The 21,251-nt window shown below is 49.1% G+C and overlaps 1 protein-coding gene across 5 annotated transcripts in view; it reads left to right on the top strand.

Moving 5' to 3' along the window:
* The window catches only part of cntnap2a (contactin associated protein 2a), a 130,348-nt gene that overhangs the window by 59,701 nt on the left and 49,396 nt on the right, over window positions 1–21,251 (top strand). For 3 of the 5 annotated variants that reach the window (XM_086101550.1, XM_086101547.1, XM_086101548.1), the window contains 9 exons: window positions 5,986–6,038; window positions 6,258–6,725; window positions 7,749–7,892; window positions 8,272–8,533; window positions 12,963–13,112; window positions 16,497–16,659; window positions 17,969–18,075; window positions 18,789–18,908; window positions 19,976–20,091. In XM_086101550.1, the coding sequence (XP_085957676.1) occupies window positions 5,986–6,038; window positions 6,258–6,725; window positions 7,749–7,892; window positions 8,272–8,533; window positions 12,963–13,112; window positions 16,497–16,659; window positions 17,969–18,075; window positions 18,789–18,908; window positions 19,976–20,091 (1,583 nt within the window). The remainder of the gene's footprint in view (window positions 1–5,985; window positions 6,039–6,257; window positions 6,726–7,748; window positions 7,893–8,271; window positions 8,534–12,962; window positions 13,113–16,496; window positions 16,660–17,968; window positions 18,076–18,788; window positions 18,909–19,975; window positions 20,092–21,251) is intronic. The other 2 variants (XM_086101551.1, XM_086101552.1) reach the window with 1 other exon arrangement.

The raw sequence follows: 21,251 nt of genomic DNA, 5'->3' as shown, positions 1-21,251 counted from the left end.
CGTCGCTTCCACACCCCCCACGTTACGGGGGTGAGCACGGTCAGTGTGGGTACTTTCTCCACCAGTGCTCACTCGTCTTCGACCAGCAACCTTCCGTCTATACTACTGATGACGCGAAGGTTGCTTATGTAATGAGCTTATTGACAGGTCAGGCGGCGTCATGGGCTATCGCGATGAGCGACGCAAAGCCGAACCTCCGGTCTTCTTTCCCCGGCTTCGTAGCAGCGCTTCGCCGGGTGTTCCACCATCCCGTCCGGGGCAGAGAGGCTGAGGGCCGGCTACTCGAACTCCACCAGGGGAGGCGATCCGTAGCGGACTACTCGATTGAGTTCCGGATTTTGGCCGCCCAGAGTGGCTACGACGACAGGGCGCTTTGTGGACTGTTTCGTCGCGGATTGAACACCCAGCTCAAGGACGAACTGGCGACCCGCGACAACAGTTCCGACCTGGAGGAGTTGATCGATCTCTCCCTACTGTTGGACAACCGCATGAGAGAGAGAAGCCGGGAGCGTGGAGGTGGTTGGATCCCGTTCCGGCATGCAACGCACCGTGGGGAATCCCGCGAGACGCTTCGGGCAGCTGGGTCCGGCTGGGACCACCCCCGATCTCGGAATGCTGTCACCGGGGAGGAACCGATGCAGCTGGGTGGTGGAAATTCCGGATCGGAGGAGAGACGGCGCCGGTTCAACGATCGGACCGGGTCTGACAGCGGTCTACAAGGACCTCACGTCGCTCCCGGCCCTCCGGAGCCTCAGCCGTCTACATTCACCGAGTACTGTGAGTCACGTCCCCGCGCAGAACCTCCCGAGCCTCGGCGAGCCGATTCCCGGCCGGGGCACCCCAAGAGACTGGAACTCGAAGGGGAGATCTATGGGGGGTCCCGGGTGCGGCGGATTAGTGCACTGATAGACTCGGGGGCTGATGATTGTTTTATCGACACCGACCTTGCCTCAGAGTTGGGCTGTTTTATCGAGGAGTTGGCCGTGAAGAAGCGCGTTCATGATCTCGATGGGCGCCTCCTGGCGGTTGTAACACAAAGAACAGAACCACTAAAGCTCAAATTATCCGGGAACCATGTCGAACGCAGACGGTTTTATTTAATGCGGTCTCGAGCCGTTCCGGTTATTCTCGGCTTGCCCTGGCTCAAGACTCACAACCCCGTTATCTCCTGGGAGCGCCCGACAATAGAGACTTGGAGCCAGTATTGTTATGAGCGCTGTTTACAATCAGCCGTAGGGGGACGCGAACGTGCCGGTGACAACTCCCCTGAAACCATCTGCCTTGACGGAGTGCCAAATTGCTATTATGACTTACGACAGGTATTCAGTAAGGATCGCGCTCGCTCTTTGCCCCCGCACCGTCCATACGACTGCGCCATAGACCTGCAAGTGGGCGCTCCGCTGCCGAGTTCACGGCTTTATCAGGTGTCTCAACCGGAACAAGAGGCGTTAACTGAGTATATAAACAGCTCGCTCACTGCAGGTCTAATCAGACCATCGCGATCACCATTAGGTGCGGGATTCTTCTTTGTAGAGAAGAAGGACAAGTCGTTACGACCGTGTGTAGACTATCGTGGGCTAAATGACATCACCATCAAAAATAAGTATCCGCTGCCTTTGTTAGACTCCGCCTTCGCTCCTTTGCAATCGGCCACCATTTTTACGAAATTAGATTTACGTAGTGCTTACCATTTGGTCCGCATCCGGGAAGGAGATGAGTGGAAGACAGCTTTTAAGACCCCACTGGGTCATTTCGAATATTTAGTCATGCCTTTCGGGCTGACTAATGCTCCCGCGGTTTTCCAAAGCCTGATCAACGACGTGTTAAGGGACGTGCTGAATATTTTCTGTTTCGTCTATCTTGATGATATCTTAATCTTCTCCCGGTCGTTGCAGGAGCATAAACAACACGTCAGACTTGTTCTACAACGGTTATTGGAAAATAGGCTCTTTGTCAAAGCAGAGAAATGTGAGTTTCATGTACCAGCCATCTCTTTTCTGGGGTTTATTATTGAGCGGGGCAAGCTGAGAGCCGACCCCATCAAAACGAAGGCGGTGGTGGACTGGCCGACACCGGCTAGCCGCAAGGAGCTACAGCGTTTTTTGGGGTTTGCTAATTTTTATCGACGGTTTATTCGCAATTACAGCCAAAAGGCACTCCCGTTGACCCGACTAACGTCCATTAAAGTCCCGTTCCAATGGGACTCGGATGCGGACTCGGCTTTCGCAAATTTGAAAACAGCATTCACTAATCCCCCCGTGCTGCAACATCCTGACCCTGACCACCCTTTCGTCGTAGAAGTGGACGCATCGGATTCGGGAGTGGGGGCGGTCTTGTCCCAGCGTTCCCCGGTCGACCAGAAGTTGCACCCCTGCGCCTTTTTCTCTCGTCGTCTCAGTGTCGCCGAGTCAAACTACGACGTGGGCAATCGAGAACTGCTGGCTGTGGTTGCAGCCTTACAAGAATGGCGACACTGGCTCGAGGGGGCTAAGGAGCCATTCACGGTATACACGGACCACAAGAACTTGGAATATATACGCTCCGCCAAGAGACTGAACTCCCGTCAGGCCCGATGGGCCCTACTATTAACCCGGTTTAATTTCACCCTCACATACTGTCCGGGATCTAAGAACACCAAACCTGACGCCCTCTCCCGTCTCCACGACCCCGCGGAAAGGGACCGAACGCCGGAGGCCATTCTCCCGGCTCATTGCATCCTGGGGGCGTTGAGGTGGGAGATTGAGCGCAAGATACAGGAAGCTCAAGATGGGGTCCAGGTCCCGGCTGACTGTCCCGCGGGGAAGCTGTTAGTGCCCCCACCGCTGCGTTCGGAGGTATTGCAGTGGGGGCACAGGTCCAAGGTGGCTTGCCATCCTGGGGTGAACCGGACTGTGCATCTCATCGCCCAGCGGTTCTGGTGGCCGGAGCTTCGGAAGGATGTGGTGGAATACATCAATGCCTGCTCCTCCTGCGCCTGCGGCAAGGCCTCGCATCGGCCTCCGGCGAGGTTGCTCCAGCCATTACCTATTCCTCCTCGACCTTGGTCCCACATCGCCCTGGACTTTGTCACGGGCCTTCCGCCATCCCGTGGGCGTTCCGTCGTTCTCACTATCGTGGACCGATTCTCAAAAGCTGCCCACTTTATTCCCCTGTCCAAGTTGCCGTCGGCGTTGGAGACCGCCGACCTCCTCATTAAGCACGTTTTCCGTCTCCATGGCATCCCTTTGGACATAGTGTCGGACCGGGGGCCCCAGTTCGTGTCCCGAGTGTGGAAGCGGTTCTGCCGGTCCCTCGGGGCCACGGCCAGTCTGACCTCGGGGTATCACCCACAGTCCAATGGACAAGCGGAGCGCGCCAACCAGGATCTGGGGGCAGCCCTCCGCTGTGTGTGTCTCCACCGTCCCTCTTCCTGGGCCGACCACTTACCTTGGGTGGAGTATGCGCACAACACCCTCGTCTCTTCTGCCACTGGAAGGTCCCCCTTCATGACGGCCTACGGGTATCAACCGCCGCTGTTCCCGTCCCAGGAGGGACAAATAGAGGTCCCTTCTGTGCAGTGCCACCTCAAGCGGGCCCATCACGTGTGGAGGGAGGCCAGAGCCGCACTGTCCCGCACGGCGACCCGGAACCGGCAGATCGCGGACCGTCGTCGGCGCCCGGCGCCAACCTACGAAGTGGGGCAGGAGGTGTGGCTGGCGACGAGGGACCTGCGCCTGGCCGGCACGTCCGCGAAATTGGGGCCCCGATTCACCGGGCCGTTCGTGGTGGAGTCCGTCGTCAGCCCCGTCGCGGTCAAGCTCCGGCTGCCGGCCACCATGAAGGTTCACCCCGTGTTCCACATCTCCCTGCTCAAACCGGTGGCGACCAGTCCCTTGGCTCCTTCTCCCACTCCGCCCCCTCCTCCGCGGGTCGTCGATGGTGACCCGGTGTACACGGTACGGGCCATCCTGGACTCTCGGCGCAGGGGAAAAGGTTTCCAGTATCTGGTCGACTGGGAGGGCTACGGGCCGGAGGATCGGCAATGGGTCCCCCGCTCCTGGATCCTTGATCCGTCCCTTCTTCGTGACTTCCACGCATCTCACCCATCCAAGCCGGGTGGGCCGCCGGGAGGCGTCCGTTGAGGGGGGGGTACTGTCACGTTCCGTATTTGACAGCAGGGGGCAGGCGTTCTTGCTTGCCGCCTGCACACCTGCCACCCATTAGTTGACGATTGCACCTGCTATATCTAGGCACTCCGACAGTCAACTCACTGCCGGAGTATTCCACGCCGTGCCATTTGCTATCGTCTATTCCTTCTCGCTTAAAACTCTGACTTACATGACTATATTGCGTGCCTTGATATTTCTCTCGTGATTGATTAATATTTTACTTAAGAACTTTCTCCTTGCCGTTTTTGTTTCGCAAGCGTTTTCTGTTATTTTCCTGGTCCTCTTTTTTACCAGCGTTTTCTGTTGCTTCGTTATTATTTCCTGGTCCTCTTTTGACCAGCGTTTTCTGTTGTCCGTTTAGACGGGGATTTTGTGTTATAATAAATTTCATTTTTTATGACAAAATTCTTTTTCTGTGTCTGCTATTTCGGGGATCCACTTACCTAGTAGCGATTATTCTGTCGCTTCGGGCTCAACGTGACACAAAGTCCCGCATTAGCGATAATATGGTCCCCCTAATATAGACGTCCATATAGAGCAGTGGTGCCCAAACTTTGGGCCGGGGGCAATTTGCGGCCCGCCATCCATTTTTCAGCGGCCCGCAACATTGCCGAAAAAAAAGATATTAAAAATGATATTTGAGATGGGCCGCAAGGTTAAATAAAAAAGGTGAAGGGCGGGCAGAGGGAGAAGGGAGGTTATCCCAAACATAGGGGCCATTACTCCGAATAGATTTGTTGATATGCTGTGGAACTTTTCTCTCTATTCGAAGATACAAATAAAACATTTCTGATCAAAAGAATAACAACTTATCTTCAACACATGACTGATCCTCAAGTAACGGCGAAATGGTCACCTTGCGACAGTTTTTTCTTTTTTTATTCTGAACGTGGAGATGGGTTTTGGCTGCTGTTAAATTAAGCCCCGTGGAGGTCAACATCCCTGTCCCTCTTCCGTTCTTCATCACCCGAGTGTCGGCACTTGGTAGAACTCTAAAGTCTCAGTTAAGTTCCCGACCCGTCATCACACCGTCGGGCTAAATGTCCGACACCTCAAGAAGCCATTGGAAAAAACTGTCACCTCCCGTGGCAGCAACATAAACGTGCTTTTGAGCGATGCTGAGGAGGGCCAGCCAGATAGAAAGCGCCACCAAGGGATGAAGCGAATGAGAGGAAAAGAGAAGACGTAGGCGAGCTCTTTGCTGTCATCAGTATGCTGTGGCTGTCCAAGGGTTGCTGACCCCTGCTCTACGTGGCAAACACAGTCGATTCAGGCGGATGGGCCGAAATCTGCGCTATTAATTAAGAGGAGACACTTACTTACCGTCGGTGGCTTATTTAATAACGCCCCCTGAAACTTGGCTGAGTGCCTTTGTGTCAGTAGCAACTGCTTTTTTCGTTGTTGTTGTTGATATGCAGGCCACAGCTAATGTGGGAGCCTGCCGCAACTCCCTTGCCAATAGCTTTCTAGTTTCCTCTGCAGTCGGTCGTGTGCCGCCAATCCCATCACAGGAACACACATCACACTGCCAACCTCTTGAACGGACAGTGTGCTCATCTCAGATCGAGAACTACTTCAAACACCTCACTTCATTTCTCTGAAGATGTCAAAATCACAGCTGACCGTCACTCTCGCCTTTTGCACCTTTGTTACGTAGCCGTCTCATAGAAGCGCCATTTGACAAATTCCGATTCCTTGGGAACAGACGCTTGCGATGCCTTGTGATGCAAATGGTCACTCTGGGATCGAGTGCAATACGGCGCTTTGTTGTCGCGGTCTCCCGCGCCTTTTGGAAATGTTTCTTCATCTCTCTCGCCTTGATGTTGGTCTATTTCAGGGGCGGACATGATCAACTTTGATGGACAGGGTGTGATCTCGTATCGTTTCAAGGTAAGACTTGTTTTCGATCTTCGAAGGGCAGAAACGTACAAAGTCAAAATGTTTGACGTGCGCCGGCACGCGGTGACGCGCTCCTTTCGGTACGCCGCGGAGTTGGGAGCTGGTCAAATCTTCCTTCGAAAAAATGCCATGGTGATGTTGGATTTAATCCTCCTTTGTAAGCGACGGGCATCAAAGCAAAAGCTTCTGCTGTGTGTGTACCGCGTCTAGGTGAAGAAGATGAAGCTCATCAAGGACGTGATCGCACTCAGGTTCAAGACGTCGGAGAGCGAGGGGGTGATTCTTCATGGAGAGGGCCAGCAGGGGGACTACATCACCTTAGAGCTGCGCAAGGCCAAGCTGCTGCTGCAGATCAACCTGGGTGGGCAACACAGCAAACGCGCTTACTTGTGCTTTGTATTTTTCCACATAGAACTGGCCGAAGGTACCCCGGCAGATCACGGTTCCGTCTTATCGGTGTCGGTTTCTCAGACTATCGTCACACGAATTGCAGGCAGCAACCAGTACGGCTCAATTCTGGGTCATACCTCAGTGACAACGGGCAGCCTCCTGGATGACAACCACTGGCACTCGGTGGTGATCGAGCGCTACCGGCGCAATGTCAATTTCACTCTGGACAGACACACTCAGCACTTCAGGACCAACGGGGAATTCGACCACCTCGACTTGGACTATGAGGTAATTCACACATATACGCAGTATATGCGCCGATCCGTCCTTAATTCAATCATTCCTGGTATCGTGCTGGAGTCTGCCGTTACTCTTAACGGAGGGCAAATATTCATACACTCTGTCATGATCAAGGACAATCAGGTCAATACACTCAAATGAATGAAGAAAGAACCTCTAATAAGACTCATCGCATATCAACCGCTAGCAATGTACTGTATGCAAATTCGTACGTAAAGATGGCTAATACATCTCAGATAGATTGAATATTTTTATGAAAGTTGGCTGTCTGTATGCAAATGTTCCAACTTTTAGCCTCCGCTATCTCAAGAGCAAAATGATAGCACCTAGGAAATTATATATTGGCTTTACGCTGAGCTAATACGATGCTAATCCATAACATTCACGTAATTAATGTTGCTTCGTAATGGGACGGGGCACAATGGGTTTGCATAATAATCCTTGTAACCGGAAATTGATTTTTCTTTGGAATGTGCGCGTGGGGTGAGCGCTCTTTGTGTGTGACGTGATTACAGGCCGGCGTGTATTTGCTTTTGTGACCAACGTGTGGCTGTATTGAGAAGCATGTTTGTGCGGGTGACCAGAAGCCACTATCGCTGATAAAGTTCATCTCAGACGCCGAGGACCGAGGCGGGGCAATTCAAGTGAGCCTGTTCAATTCAAGGCTCTTCAAGGAAATCCACAGAGCCCTCAGTCCCAACTCGCCCAGCTTCTTGTTGGCGCCCACAAAACAGCCTTCCTCATTCAGCTCTTTGGAACATTAGCGTTTGCGTTTCTTATTGACTGGTCGGTTGACTTCTTTTGCTTGAGAACCAGCCTGGCCTCAAGGCCCAGCCTCTCCTGGTCTGCATCGGAGCACCGCGGTGTGTTCTTCCCGAAGGGGAAAAAAAAAAGACTTTCTCCAACGACCATAAAACTATTAATAGCCAAACATACCAGAGCCGTTATCCAACATTGACGCCAAGTGAACATAACAAATGTCAACATTTTATCCTCCTCCTGCCTGACAAGTTGAGCTTCGGGGGGATGCCATACAGCGGCAAACCAGTCGGAGGTGGGCGCAAGAACTTTAAAGGCTGCATGGAGAGCATCAACTACAATGGAGACAACATTACTGACCTGGCCCGAAGGAAGAAGCTGGACACCTCAAGTTTTGTGAGTCAAATGTGCCCAGCTCACATTGTGCATCTCATCTTTCTACATTTGCAGCTCTCAACTACTGCAATCGATAATACCAAACACACGGTTAAATAGCCGAGCACTCACCCAAAACTTGAAATGCAGTCACATGTATTCCATTCGAGCATATTGGCGCTAAAGTTCTGTGGATCTGGTTTGTTCTGTGTCCAAAACCATTTCCTTTCCACAAACAGAAGATGCAATCAAAGTTTCATTGAAGCCGCCGTTCAGATCCTCCTTGACTCACACAGCTATTAATTCCACATCATCTCCTTATTCATGTTCGTCTTATGATTGCAATTGACTGTTTTTTTTCCCTCTCTCTCGCTCTCTCTCTCCATTTACATGTTCTCAGCGTAACCTGTCCTTTTCCTGTGTGGAGACGCATTCCTTCCCCGTCTTTTTTAATGCCACCAGCTTCCTCCAGCTGCCCGGTCGGGCCGCTCACAACCTCGTATCGGTGGGTCTGCAGTTTCGTACGTGGAATCCACACGGGCTACTTCTCTTTAGCAACCTTGACGATGGAACGCTGGAAATGTCACTCGAAGATGGCAAGGTGGTCCTTCACATCAATGTGACCGGGGCCGCCAGGCATTACATGGTGGACTTGACGTCAGGTGAGTCAGCATGTGGACACATAAGCAGTTAAGCCATACGTACAATTAGGGCGCTCCAAAAATGTTCACATCATTCAAAAATAATCTAGATTTCCTCGGCAAAGCAAATTAAGCATATTGGAAAATATTTGGGGGAGGGCGGGCCCCCCCCCCCCAACTTACATTCCAAAGCATGCAAGGTTTTAAAAAAGACTGTGGAAATATTTTAGTCAATATTATATTTCATTTCAATATGCCTGTGACAGACATGACATACATTTTCCTTTTCGTCGTCTACTAATATATGCATTTTTTAAAAATATTTTTATTTTTTTGTGATCTCCTTTTCTGTTGTGGTATTTTAATGAACACTTTGGAAATGCACTTTGCACTCTTCTTTCACTGCATTCCAGAATGTTCTTTTCACCATTCATTCATCGGCTCCACCTCGTGGCTGCAATGCAACTTTTCAGGTTGTTTTGTTTTGTTCCTTCCTTCCCTTGCTGTGTCCTACTTTGCTCTCATTTCCTCCCTCCGTCTCTTCCTGAAGACACTCATTTATTCTGCCCACTGCTGCTTTAATAGGCTAACGCCCAGGGGTAGGGATTATTACGGCGTTGCCCTCTCGGTTAATTGGTCTTGAGCCTGTGATTACATCACTATTACTAGAATACACAGATACATAAGCTCACTCGCACGGCGTAGCGCACACTCGCCGACTTTGATTCTGTTATTAGTATGTCTGAAGTCAGCCAGTCTTGCTGGCTTCTGGCGTTCAGTGTCACTGTGGGCGCACAGGAGACTTCAAATTAAAAGCTTAGTGCCGTTGAATAGCGACAGGTAGTCGGGGAGCCACGTACATGCGCACACATACAGAAGGCGCACGTCCTTTGTTCTTTCACCGAGGTGTGGTCATGTATTGGTACGTTCTCATTATGGGGGGGGGCAACCCAGGACACGTTGGAGAGACAATCCCTATTTGCTGAAAGAAGGATAACCTTATTAAAGTACAATTCAAATCAATCTACGTCCTACTTTCCTCAGCCAATGTCCCCGCGTAGCCTTTCCGCCAAAACACCAAACGCTTTCCTCCCTTTTGCAAGCTTGCTAAAGCGACATCAAACACACACATTTTGCCCGTTACGATCCCACATGATGCGAAGTCACTGAATCATACCATTTTATAACCTTCAAAACGTCCTTCTGGTTCAAGGCCTCTGTCGTGCAGTAACTCCGCTAGTTCACGTGACACGGAGGAGGATAAAACAAGAGACGCGATTCCCAGAAGGACTTCAGCAGCAAATCTAAACTGTAAAAGTGCGCTTCTTATGTTGCCCGCTCTCCACAACAATAAAACATGACCTCAGAGAACGTACGGTTTGACACGGTGATGTGAGCCGTCAACCTCGAATTACTCTCAATCCATTTGTTCAAATATATATTATTATTCTACACCTGAACAAAAGAGTGAGTCACTCCTCACTCAGCCTTTTGAGCGTAACTGCTAACCGCTCGAACATCCTGTCGCCCTCCATAGGCTATGCAATTAGATTGTTCTTTTATTCTCCCTGGCCAGGAGTTTTCTCTCGAGCATCTATCCATCATTTCGCTCATTCTGCTTAGCGTTGCGGGGGATAAGCGGTCGCAGACAGCTGGGTGATAGAATTCATTCAAATAATAACACTGCACGCATTTTCCACTTGATAAGTACTCTAAGTAGTAAAAATCAGCTAATCTGTTTTGCCCCCCCCCCCCCCCGTAGCCACAGTATAAGGTGAATGAATGTCCAGCTCTCTTGCAACTGTGCACGTTGCACGAGAAGCGCTTCACACACCATAGTTTCAAGACTGATCATCACGTATCCTCAAGCGAGCTGCTTGTTGCAATTTCTGAATGGTGTTTGAAACAAAATCCAAGGGGACAGGTTAGGGTTGTAAAAGAAAATGAGGAGGAGTGCAGGAGGGGCGGGCGGCGATGAAGAAAAAGCTCAACATTTCTGATAACATCCAATCAATATTTCTTGGTAAGCCCACTCTCGCTGCGGTGGGTCCCGGCTCATTAAAGTTGTTATTCGTCACGAGAGGCAGAGCCCAGATACAGTAAAATCTCCCCCTCTGCAAAGAACACACGCAAAGCAATTTCTTTATGCACAACATAATCAGAATGCGACTGTGATGTGCTCTTCTGGATGTGGCAGTAAGAGTTTCCCCCTAAGGTGGTTTGCGACCTGTGGAAAGGCACGCCTCTCCTCTTCTGACAGGGCAAAAAAAAAAAGAAGAAGAACGTGAGAGTGCATTAATAGAGGCTAGCGCTTGTCATTCCAAAGGGAACGCCGCTCTAATGTTCTGATCGCCTTCCCCTTTTACTTACTTCTCTAGACGCGGCACTCAGAAAACCTCTTCGAAAGTCTTGAAGTGACTCTGCGGCTGCAATTACACGACAGGTCTCAGTTTCTATGTAGTCCCTGCAGCCAGTTTTTGGACTTTTTACTTTTGATTGACTGACGGACACGTTTGCATTTAGGGAGAACCCGAAACAACCTGCATCAACACACGACCCGAAATGCACATACGCACAACGTGATCGTTGTGTCTTGAGAACGGTGAACATTTCTTTTCTTTTTAGATGCAACAGGCCCCCAGGCATCTCAATGATTTAAGCTTTAGTGTGTGACACAGAGAGAGACATATTCCTGAGTATATGATGCAGCGTGTGCGTGCGTGTTCGCGCCGCGGCGAACTCACGCAGCCGTCGCTGATAAACTCATCGTTGCAGGTGATGTAGAACAGATGAGGGGACACAGAGTGACACAGGATGTATTTTCCATTACATTCAAGAGGTGGCGGGATTCAGCGAAGCCTGATATTCAGCCCCTCACACAAATCTTCAGGGGGCACATCAAGGTCCACATGCCGCACGCTTCTTATTTGACATTGCAATGGGAAAAAAAAATACTACAACAAAAAAGAGAACCAATCAAAGGACCCCCCCCCCCCCCCACACACACACAATTAACTCATTCACTCCCAAAGACGTTTTTAAACGTCTTTTCAGACTTGGTCCAGAATTGGTTGGTACTGAATGAGTTAAAGTCGTTCTCTGTTGAATGGTTTGTGTGGCATGATAATGCCAAGATCATAGGAGTACCGCCCCCTCAGCAGGTGGCTATCTTTGCTCAGAGCTCCCACATAAACGCGCATGGTCTCTCAGAAATCGCAATTGAATTAGTGGACACACCCCACTGAGATGAAAGCCGGCAGCCTCTGTATCCACACGCAGGGCGGCCTCGCACAACAAAGAAAGCACGCTGGCATCAGGTTTGGCGGGTGGCCACACCTCCAACTCCGTTACGTAAATGGCAGTCGGTGAAGCGGCGAAGCGGCCGGATTTAGAAGACGGACGCAAGAGTGGAGCGCTGACGTGCAGGAGGACAACGGAGAAGGATATAAAGATAGAGAGACAGGATCAAAAATCAGGGAGGGAGGCGGGCCTGGAAGGATGAGTGGAGATTGGTGTCACTAAGAGGTGATGTATCGAGGGGAAGGTGATGAGAGTGGGCCGGCTTCTCTTGCAGTTTCGCTGGTAATATCCCTTTCCAAAACATCGCTCATATTTAATGGAGCACAGCTCCACGGAAGGAAGCAAAAGGAAGGGAGGGTCGCATGCAGGCAAACAAAGGTCTGCGGTGACATGCGGCGTGAAGACTCTTCATACTTGCAACTGCAGACAGAGAACGGGGCACTCCGCCACTCTGAAGGCAAAGAGCTGAGTTCAGAGGCAATGGACTTGTGACGCAGGCTAGGATGGGGGAGGACGACAAAATGTTACAGGGAAACAAGAAAACACTGAATAGGGGGGCGGTAATGGACAATGTGACTTGAAACGGGGGTTGGTTCTTAGCCGGGTGGAACGGCGTCTCCAAAGGGAAAAAAACGGACGCGGGAGGCCATCGTGATGTCAGGGATGACAGGATACTAATCGTGGATTTGCAAGCTGGCCACTTATTGAGACGATCCCATTTTTCATCAACCTTAATATTGAACTGTTTGGTTTTGTAGGTGGTGCTGCGGCACAATACGGTACAGACAAAAAAAAAAGCTTACGTCCCCAAAATGTGTTTGTTTTTTCCCCCCATTTGTTTATAGAAATAAACATTTGTAATGTACCAAACGAAGAAATATCGAGTGTGGAAAACCACCACTCAAACGGTTTCCAAGGAAATGCCCACCATTGTCGTGTACATTCATGGAGCGTAAGATACAAAATTACAGCCTGCCGTCAACGTACCTTTGCGGGTGAAGGCAAAGGTGTCCGTCGGCGAGGATCCATTTGTCGTGTCTGGAGATGGAGGCTCGAGGACGACGCATTGCCGTGTTTCCTGGCGGCAGTTTCCAGAATTTCAGACATCTTTTGTTTCATTTTGCCGCCCTCTTTTGTCTTTGCCGCGCAGGCTCGGGCCTCGACGACGGCCAATGGCACGCCGTGCGTTTGGTCGCCAAGGAGAATTACGCCGCCTTGATGATAGATGGCGACGAGGCTTCTGCCGGCCGTTCCACGTCGCCACTCTCGATCACCACGGGAGGAACGTATCACCTGGGAGGTAAGGAAACATCACGTTCTCCATTGGATCGCTTTCTTATTTTCCTGCCACTATGACATGACATCCAATGTTAAAAAAAGCCCGAATACAAATGATGAATAGACGTATCGCTGCAGTGAAGAGACCATTTGTTCAAGAGTGTGTGTCTGTCCGATTTTGGAGTGTGAAAAGCATCTTCCCAGGCTCAGAAGCTGCCGTGGCACGTCGCCCTTGCGCCGCTCACTTATCGGCGACTTGGTTATTCTTTCGGAGGGGTCGATTGGTCCAAGCGCCCCCGCTGGGGACAGATGCTCCCTCTTGAAGATTTCTTTGAGCGGGAGTGCAGTTTTTGTCAGGGGGGAGAAATCAGTAGACGGGAGTATTATCGTCACTCCCCCACCGTCCGGGGCCTTCTCTTGCACCCTTGGCGCAACATCGGACGGTGCGAGCGTCCCGGCGAGTGACCCTCCTCACCGCGAGTCAGATCTTGTTCATTGGAATTGCAATATCCTTCTTGAAGCTCGATGCTAATATGCCTCAGAAGCGTTAGAAGGAAATTAGTGGTGATACATTGAGCGAGGGGCCCCAGATGACGCCGATGGTATTACCTTCGTGCCCCATAGGGGAATACGGAAGCCACAGCAGAAGGGAAAACGAGATCCCTGCGAAAAGCAGATTGATACACTGTGGAATCTTCAAAGTAGAACATGTTCTATCGTTTCAAAACAAATTGGCCTTCATGGGAACGTGTTTGTCAAACTGTCACCGTCATCAAACCTTTATTACCCGAGTAAGTGGCATATTTCCTCAGCGTTTTAACATTTCTAGCTGTCAACGAAGCTATTGGAAAACCTAAAATAAAGGAACGGCGCGGCGATGTCGGGTTAACGCGATAGATAAGCATTGTTAGCTGTGCTTTTGCGGTGCAGTGAAGATGTTTATTGGCGAGCTTATTTGATAATTTCCTTTCTATCTTTCATCGTTTTGCCAAAGAGCGCAGGTCGTTCCTTGATGCTGTAGCTTGGCGCAGTGTGCAACAACAATCGCTGACTTGAAATTAGCCTTTGATTTCCCCCTTGTTTCAAAATGTTCATTTTTCTCTTGAAATGAAAACAATAAACCATCTAAATGGCCAACGTGTACTAAAGTGAGGAACAATGGTGGAATGCCAACTCAACTGCTATTGCTTGCTCCCCTCCTTGAAACTCCCAATCGCTGTGGATTGTCTTTGAGGGGGGGGGGGGGGGGGGGGATTGCCCAGCAGTGGTGTTTCCAACTTCACTTCTTTTCAAAAGGATGAAAACATATTGATGCTTGTGACTGTGACCTGTCGGTACCCTAAAAAAGAAAAAAAAAAAGAAAAAAAAGGCAACATCATGGTTGAAAAGGGAAAAAATGCTGTCGGCTCGGCATGCAACTTTTACACAAAAAGTGGGATCCTGATGAACAGAAAGCACGCCATAAGGTCTTTGCAAGAGAATGTTGCAATCTTCCACTCAACCATGAGTTATGAAAATATTTCATGGTAAACAGTTTCATAAGAATTCGCGGCAGGCAGCACCAAGGTGATTGAAACATTGTTTTTTCACGTCAACTTAAAAAAGACAGAAAAAGAAAACCCTGTCTGTAATTGCCATTTTGTTTTCTCCAGATACGACCCCCCCACCCCCTTCATCTATTTAATTTATTTATTTATTTTCGATCTTTGAGCCCATTCTTTAGTTCCTGCCTTGTTTGGTTTCGCACTCCGCTGAACACAAAGCCCCATTTTACTGGACGTAGCTTCTCACTGCTGTCACTGTTCTTCGTGAAATTAGCGAAAGTGGCACGAGGCAGCCACAAAGTGAATTCCTCTCCTGGCAAGACGGACGGACACCCACTGAATTTCCAATGCACATACACAATTCAATCAAGGGGGACAGAAGACGGGGGCATGTACTGTGCAAATGAGATGAGACATCTTTCTCAGTCACAACATGGTAGAAAAGTCATTTGATGAAAGGATCGCATTCCATTCCGGCTGAGGCTTAAGCTAAATACAAGGTGAAGGTGTGACAAAATATGAGTGTGCATTTGTTTGTTTTGGGGGTTTTGGTTTGTGTGCGGCGTGGCCTCTGGATGACTCTAAATCCTGATTTACAGCTGTCATTATGCAAATTTCTCCCAGGGAAGCTAATCCTGTATTTGGCTCAAGTTGTTGTTGTTGTTTTTTTATTATTATTATTATTTTTTAATATTTAGATGAATGTCACTTCCCATCCTCTTCCTCCTGACTAAATATTCCAGCTCTGCTTCAGGAAAATGTTTTATCGCAAATGCCTCACTTTAAAACTATTGCCAGTCGTGTTGGTGGTGGGGGTTTATCTTAAAATCTATTTGGGTTGTCAAAAAGCTTCCACGTATACACAGGCAAACGGTGACATTTCTGCTTTATTTTTGCGGGTCAAGAATTTTTATTTTTTTTTTCTGCATCATGGGATTAATTATGACTCAACATTCGCACAGTTGTGCGAACAAAATGAGCTGGTACGCACGTGTCGTGAATCAGACGGTGAATTTGAAACGATGCTCAACTTGTGCGCAGAGGACTAACATTGCTTCGCATTTCTTAGTCATTTCCTTCATTCTGCCAAACCGTCAGCCGAGCCGCATCACCTTTTTGCATTTGAATGCTACCCAAAGGACACAAAGTGTGCTGCCAGACAGCCGTAGTACGTGTGTTCTCTTTTCAAACGTACCTCACCGCTTCAGTCTCTGCCACCACCCTTTTTTTTCACGTCTGTCGACGATTTCGACGGTGCGCTAGGCAACTGCGCAAGGAAGCAGTCCACGCAGATGGCAAATCGCAAGTTGTGGGGAAAGATATGAAAATCAAGCTGAGACAGATAAATGCACACGCACCCACACACAAACCCACACTGGCAGACATTTTCCCTCTGTGCTGCTCATCCGCCGTACAGTTGCATCAATGTTCAGGACATTTGCACAAGCGTGCAAATGTAATAATAACGTTGAAAAAAGATATATTGCAACCGTTCTGCTTGCAAGCTGCAATTGCAGACTGATGACTGCTAACACCCTCCCTTGATGCAGATCGTGCGGCACCGTAGGTTCAAGGTGACCCCCTTTTTTTTTTTTTTACATACTTTTTGGGTGAAAATTTTGGGCGCACCCAAAATTTGCCCCCATTTCCCCCTAGACGCCTCGCAATTGACTTGGGACCGGTCGGCGGGCTATCGGTGGATTGCGATCAATGTATTGCTGAGACACATTGTGCCCGATATGCTTAAAATGCCAAACTGAGAAAAACATTCAACCAAACAAATGCAGATTCACTGGAGCCATCAAACCCACCAAATGATAATTGTAGGTGTCTATAATCTGTTTGGTTTGCTCTGCTCACAGGGTATTTTCTCCAGACGCTTTTCCCGCCGTCTCAACGCTTCTTCCAGGGTTGCATGCAAGCCATCGTAGTGGACGACCAACCGGCTGATTTGCATGCTGTGGAGAAAGGCACAGTTGGAGCTTTTGAGAACGTCAGCCTGGACATGTGTGCCATCATCGATAGGTAAGACACGCTTTTCCAGTTCGAGTGCGCTCATATAGTTTTAGCTCTTGCATTCAATTGCAAATTTGCTGTCATCGTGCCAATACTGTGCATGAGATCTCAAACGAAATGTGCCACAATTGTGTACTTTGCTTTTTTTTTTTTTTTTTGTGAACGTCTTACCGTTCTTATCCAGCGACATAAATGAGGGCATGCTAAGTAGGCTACTCTGTGGTCAGCAATAACGCGTTTCCTGCCCTTGCCGCTCACCGTGCTGTCCCTTTCGATTGCCTCAACGTGTTTGCATGGTCCCGCGGTGCTTGCTTTGGAGCTTATTGCGCCGCGGAAGATGAATGGAGCGCGACTCTCGAACTAATCAGGACGTCTTTGAAGGCCGCTCAAGAAGCCTGTCGGACCCACGTTTGATCAATGCTACTCCGCTGGGCCCAACAGCACACGCGCATATAACCTAAGCCTCACTATGATGCAACTGGATAGAATAGTCTCGGCGCAAAGCTCTGATTATGACACTCGTGTCTTACATTCATGTACTCGAATGTTCAACAAAAAGTGGAGTAAACAACAAGACATCTCCCAGCCACGGGGACGGGCAAACGTGCTAAGGCGGGATTCGCGGTTGGGGTGAGAAGACTGAGGGGATTCCCAGGGGAACAGCGAGGCGGAAAGGTCGGGGTCAGCAAAGCGAAATCAGGCCACGGAAAAGCGGTCCGGAGGCTTTCCCGTACGGGCGCCTGGCGAACGTTCTCGCAATGAGCGAGTGAGTCATCAAGAGAGCCTTAAATAGACGGAGACGGCTGACAGGCGGAGGGTTGGGGAGATCACCGCTGACAAATGGCATGGCGCTGCGACACTCGTCTGCTGAAAACAAAGAGCGATTCAAACCGAACGGTGCAGCAATGAAGCAAGGTGGCCGTTGTATTTTGATGATTTTCCCTTGGCTTCGCCGCGCCGGTCAGGCATTTAAGAACGGGACATTCCGAACCTGACCTGTGAGGTGACCTGAACAGGGATGTGAGCTTTTATTGAATCTGCAAAACCATTTGTCAGTTCACTTGATGCAGCAGGAGAAGGCAAATGGGTGTGAAAAGTGCTATTTTTTTTTTTTTTTTAATTACATGATATCATATTTTGTTAGCTGGTTTGGGACATGATAGGGATTGTTGCATAGATCAATCTGGATTTGACGACAGGAGGCTTTGTGTTATATATTTGGATTGAATTCCAAGTTCATTGTGTACATTTTGTTGCACTTTTTCTTACACCGGTGAAAGATGATCTAAAAAGCTCCCGCTCATCCCCTCTGCTGCAGATGTATGCCTAATCATTGTGAGCATGGCGGTCGCTGTCAACAGACCTGGGACACTTTCAGCTGCACTTGTGATGGGACAGGATACAGCGGCGCCACCTGTCACACTTGTAAGTTGGCCTGGGGGCTTTTGTGCTGGATCCTAAGCGGTCTTAACCACGGGTGCTTTGGGGGGGGTCGGCTTTTGTCCAGTCAAACAATTTCGTCCACCAATTTCTTCCCAGAGTAGTTTGAAGAAAATGGCTTCAACTAGCCTTTAGTATGAAGGTCTGCCATGCAAGGTTTGCTGGATCTCGAGTTTGATTGCCTCTTGGCAAGAAAGTAGCTTGTAAGTCAGAAATGCGGAAGAGAATTCAATATAACAAATACGAAAAGACAGGATGGAAACGTAAACCGTCAGAAAAAAAAATGGAGAAAGGAAAACAGCGCCTCCATCATGATGGTTTCACTCCAAGAAACACTCCCACATCTCTGGTAATAACTCTTCCACTCATCCCTCTCCTCTGTGTGTGTGTGTGTGTGTGTGTGCGCGCGCGTGTGTATCATCGCGACATAGCATCACCGTGTGTCATCAAGATTGCGAGACTGTGTGGGGCAAACCAAGACTTGACAGGCGCTGCAGAGAACCTTGAAAGCACTCCAAATGATGGCCTGGATGATGAATTGCAACATGATCACGCTTTAATCCTTTACATCGACCATAAATTGGTCCCTCTGACACACAGATTTTCAAGTTGCTGAGCTCATAATACTTAGCTGAGCATTTTAGTAGTTGGAAGTGTTTGGATTGATCTCATCGTTTTCTGACCTTTGTCTTTGCCAGCTCTCTATGAGCCGTCATGTGAGGCCTACAAGCATTTAGGCCGGTCCTCGGACACTTACTGGATCGACCCTGATGGCAGCGGACCTCTCGGCCCCCTCAAAGTTCATTGCAACATGACAGGTTTGTACAGGAAGCGCCTGTGCTCTGTGTGTAAATGCACCTACTTGCCTCGCTTTTATTTTGAAATACTGTGTTTTGATCGGAAATGCAGACTTCAACGATGGCATCTATTTTAGGACAGGCATTTATTGGGCCAAATGGACAACACACTCGGATACTCATTGAGGCGTGGTGTTTATTCGAACAGAGGCCTTGAGCTGACGATGTACACTATCTGCTCCCTGTTTTGGATCGTTGACTGTGTTTGATATGATACAAATCTTTCAGATCATATACTGGAAGCAACAAGAAAAAAAAGGAAACGTCGGCTCTCTTACAAATCCGAGTGAGACCTTTTATCTCCCGGCCACAAATACCAACGCATTTCACCTGCCTGCCTCGCATGAACGCAGAAAACACACACACACACACACACACACACACACACGTGCAGAGCGGAATAATTAGATTGCGTGGAACAGCGCGGCACACGGGTGCAAGAGCAAAAGGGGGCGCTTTTCATAAAATGTCACCGCACTCCGCTGGCTAAGCCCTTAGTCACACTGAATTGCACTCTCGCGCGCGCACATACCACCGAATGTTAAGTTCCACTTTCCCCTCCATGAGCACACACACCTCCGAGACCTCAAATCCAGCCACACACACGGCGACACGCACGCCTACCTAGAGCGGCGGTATGAGTGAGCGCGGATACGTCTTGAGTGACAGCCTCATGTTACCCGAGAACTGAAGTGTCTATTAAACCCTGCGGTCTCCCAGCCGTAACGTCCCGGAGTTCGGAAAGACATTTATACTCTTGTGACAGCGAAACTGTCATTGACTGTGTACGTGCGCCATCCCATGTATTTTGCTTCAAACAACATGTTGTCCTTGACCTTGAGGTCTCCTTGATCACAGACGAAGACAGTCAGACTGGCCACTTTTTGGGTAGTACCGGTCTACTTTTTAGGTTTGACATGCTAATGCTAAGCATACGATTCTTGAAAATTTTGCGTCATGGAAAATTGAAATATGCTGGCGATGTACTGTTGTAATAATGTTGTCCAATTGTGTGCACGTTTGTACAGAGGACAGAGTGTGGACTGTCGTCACGAACAACCTTCCACCCAAAACGACAGTGACCGGTTCCAGTCGAGAAAGGCGCACCATCCTCCAAGTCAACTACAGCGCCTCCATGGACCAGGTCCGACAAACACACATGCCTCCAAAGTGGTTTCTTTATTTGGTTCCTCCCCGGTTGCCGCAAACACGCGCCCCGGCCCCTATACACTCCATAGGGCACATTTATCGTAAGGGCGTAGCCAGAGAACATTCCGCATGTGGTGGGCGGGATTAAACCGCCATCCATTTTGGGGTGGCACACGACGCTTAACGTTTTATCAAATGGGAATCTCTAAAATCCGAGAAGAATGAAACCATCTTTGAACTGCGACTTTTTATTGTTTACCAATCTTGAAATGATCAAATAGACGTTGATTGTATGAGCAACTTTCAATGAAGGCAGTACAGCATGACTATTCAGACGGTATACGTTTACCACAGCAACACTCGGCTTATTTTCTCTTGAAATATCACGAGCACGGACAACCTGCAAAACAGCCTTTTAATAATGGATCATAACAAAGAAATTGCATATGTTGAATTACAATAGGAACCCCTGCAGCAACGAATAGTATATTTATTACCCATGAACGTCTCTGGCAACAGCTGCAGTCTGCTCTTAGTGTAGTCGGTAGAAAGGAGTATTCACAAAGTCAATTGCAGGGACTTCGCTCATCTTGACGCTTCGAATAGAACGCAGTTTGCTCAGTCCGTCGTCAGCCATGACGATATATACAGAATTGATACACTGTACCGCGGATATAAAACGTCTCTCGAGACCCCTGTTCAATGGGGGGGAGTACTTTGGGGGCTAGTGTCGTATGCAAACATCGAATTCCCAACCAGCCACAAAGGAAGTAGCAGCTGATTATTGCGCTGACAGCTGAAAACTTTGAAAGCGGGGCTGAACAAACCTTTTCGTTTGAGGATCACTTCTGTTGAAAAAAAAACTGAGGGTAATCTAACGCTGTCGCCAGCGCTACAAGAACCTTGTTTAACTACCCGGGCAAAGGTGTTACGCTAGCACCGTGACGCTCATCTTGCCAGAAAACAATTTTGATGAAATAATTTACTCTCCGGCCTGAAGCAGGAGAAGACCCCCTCGTGTCCACCTGCCCTGAATTTCATGTTTTTATATTCACTGTGCAGTCAGGGGCATCCCTCCAACTGGTGTTTTCCACCAGACAGGCTTTGAAAGGCACACGTCATCGCTTTAACGATGCTCTCACTTTGTTCATCCTC

Source organism: Hippocampus guttulatus, chromosome 21 (genome assembly GCF_054856545.1).
Source record: "Hippocampus guttulatus isolate MCC_2025c chromosome 21, RoL_Hgut_1.0, whole genome shotgun sequence".
NCBI lineage: Eukaryota > Metazoa > Chordata > Actinopteri > Syngnathiformes > Syngnathidae > Hippocampus > Hippocampus guttulatus.
This window is presented reverse-complemented; position numbering and strand designations above follow the sequence as displayed.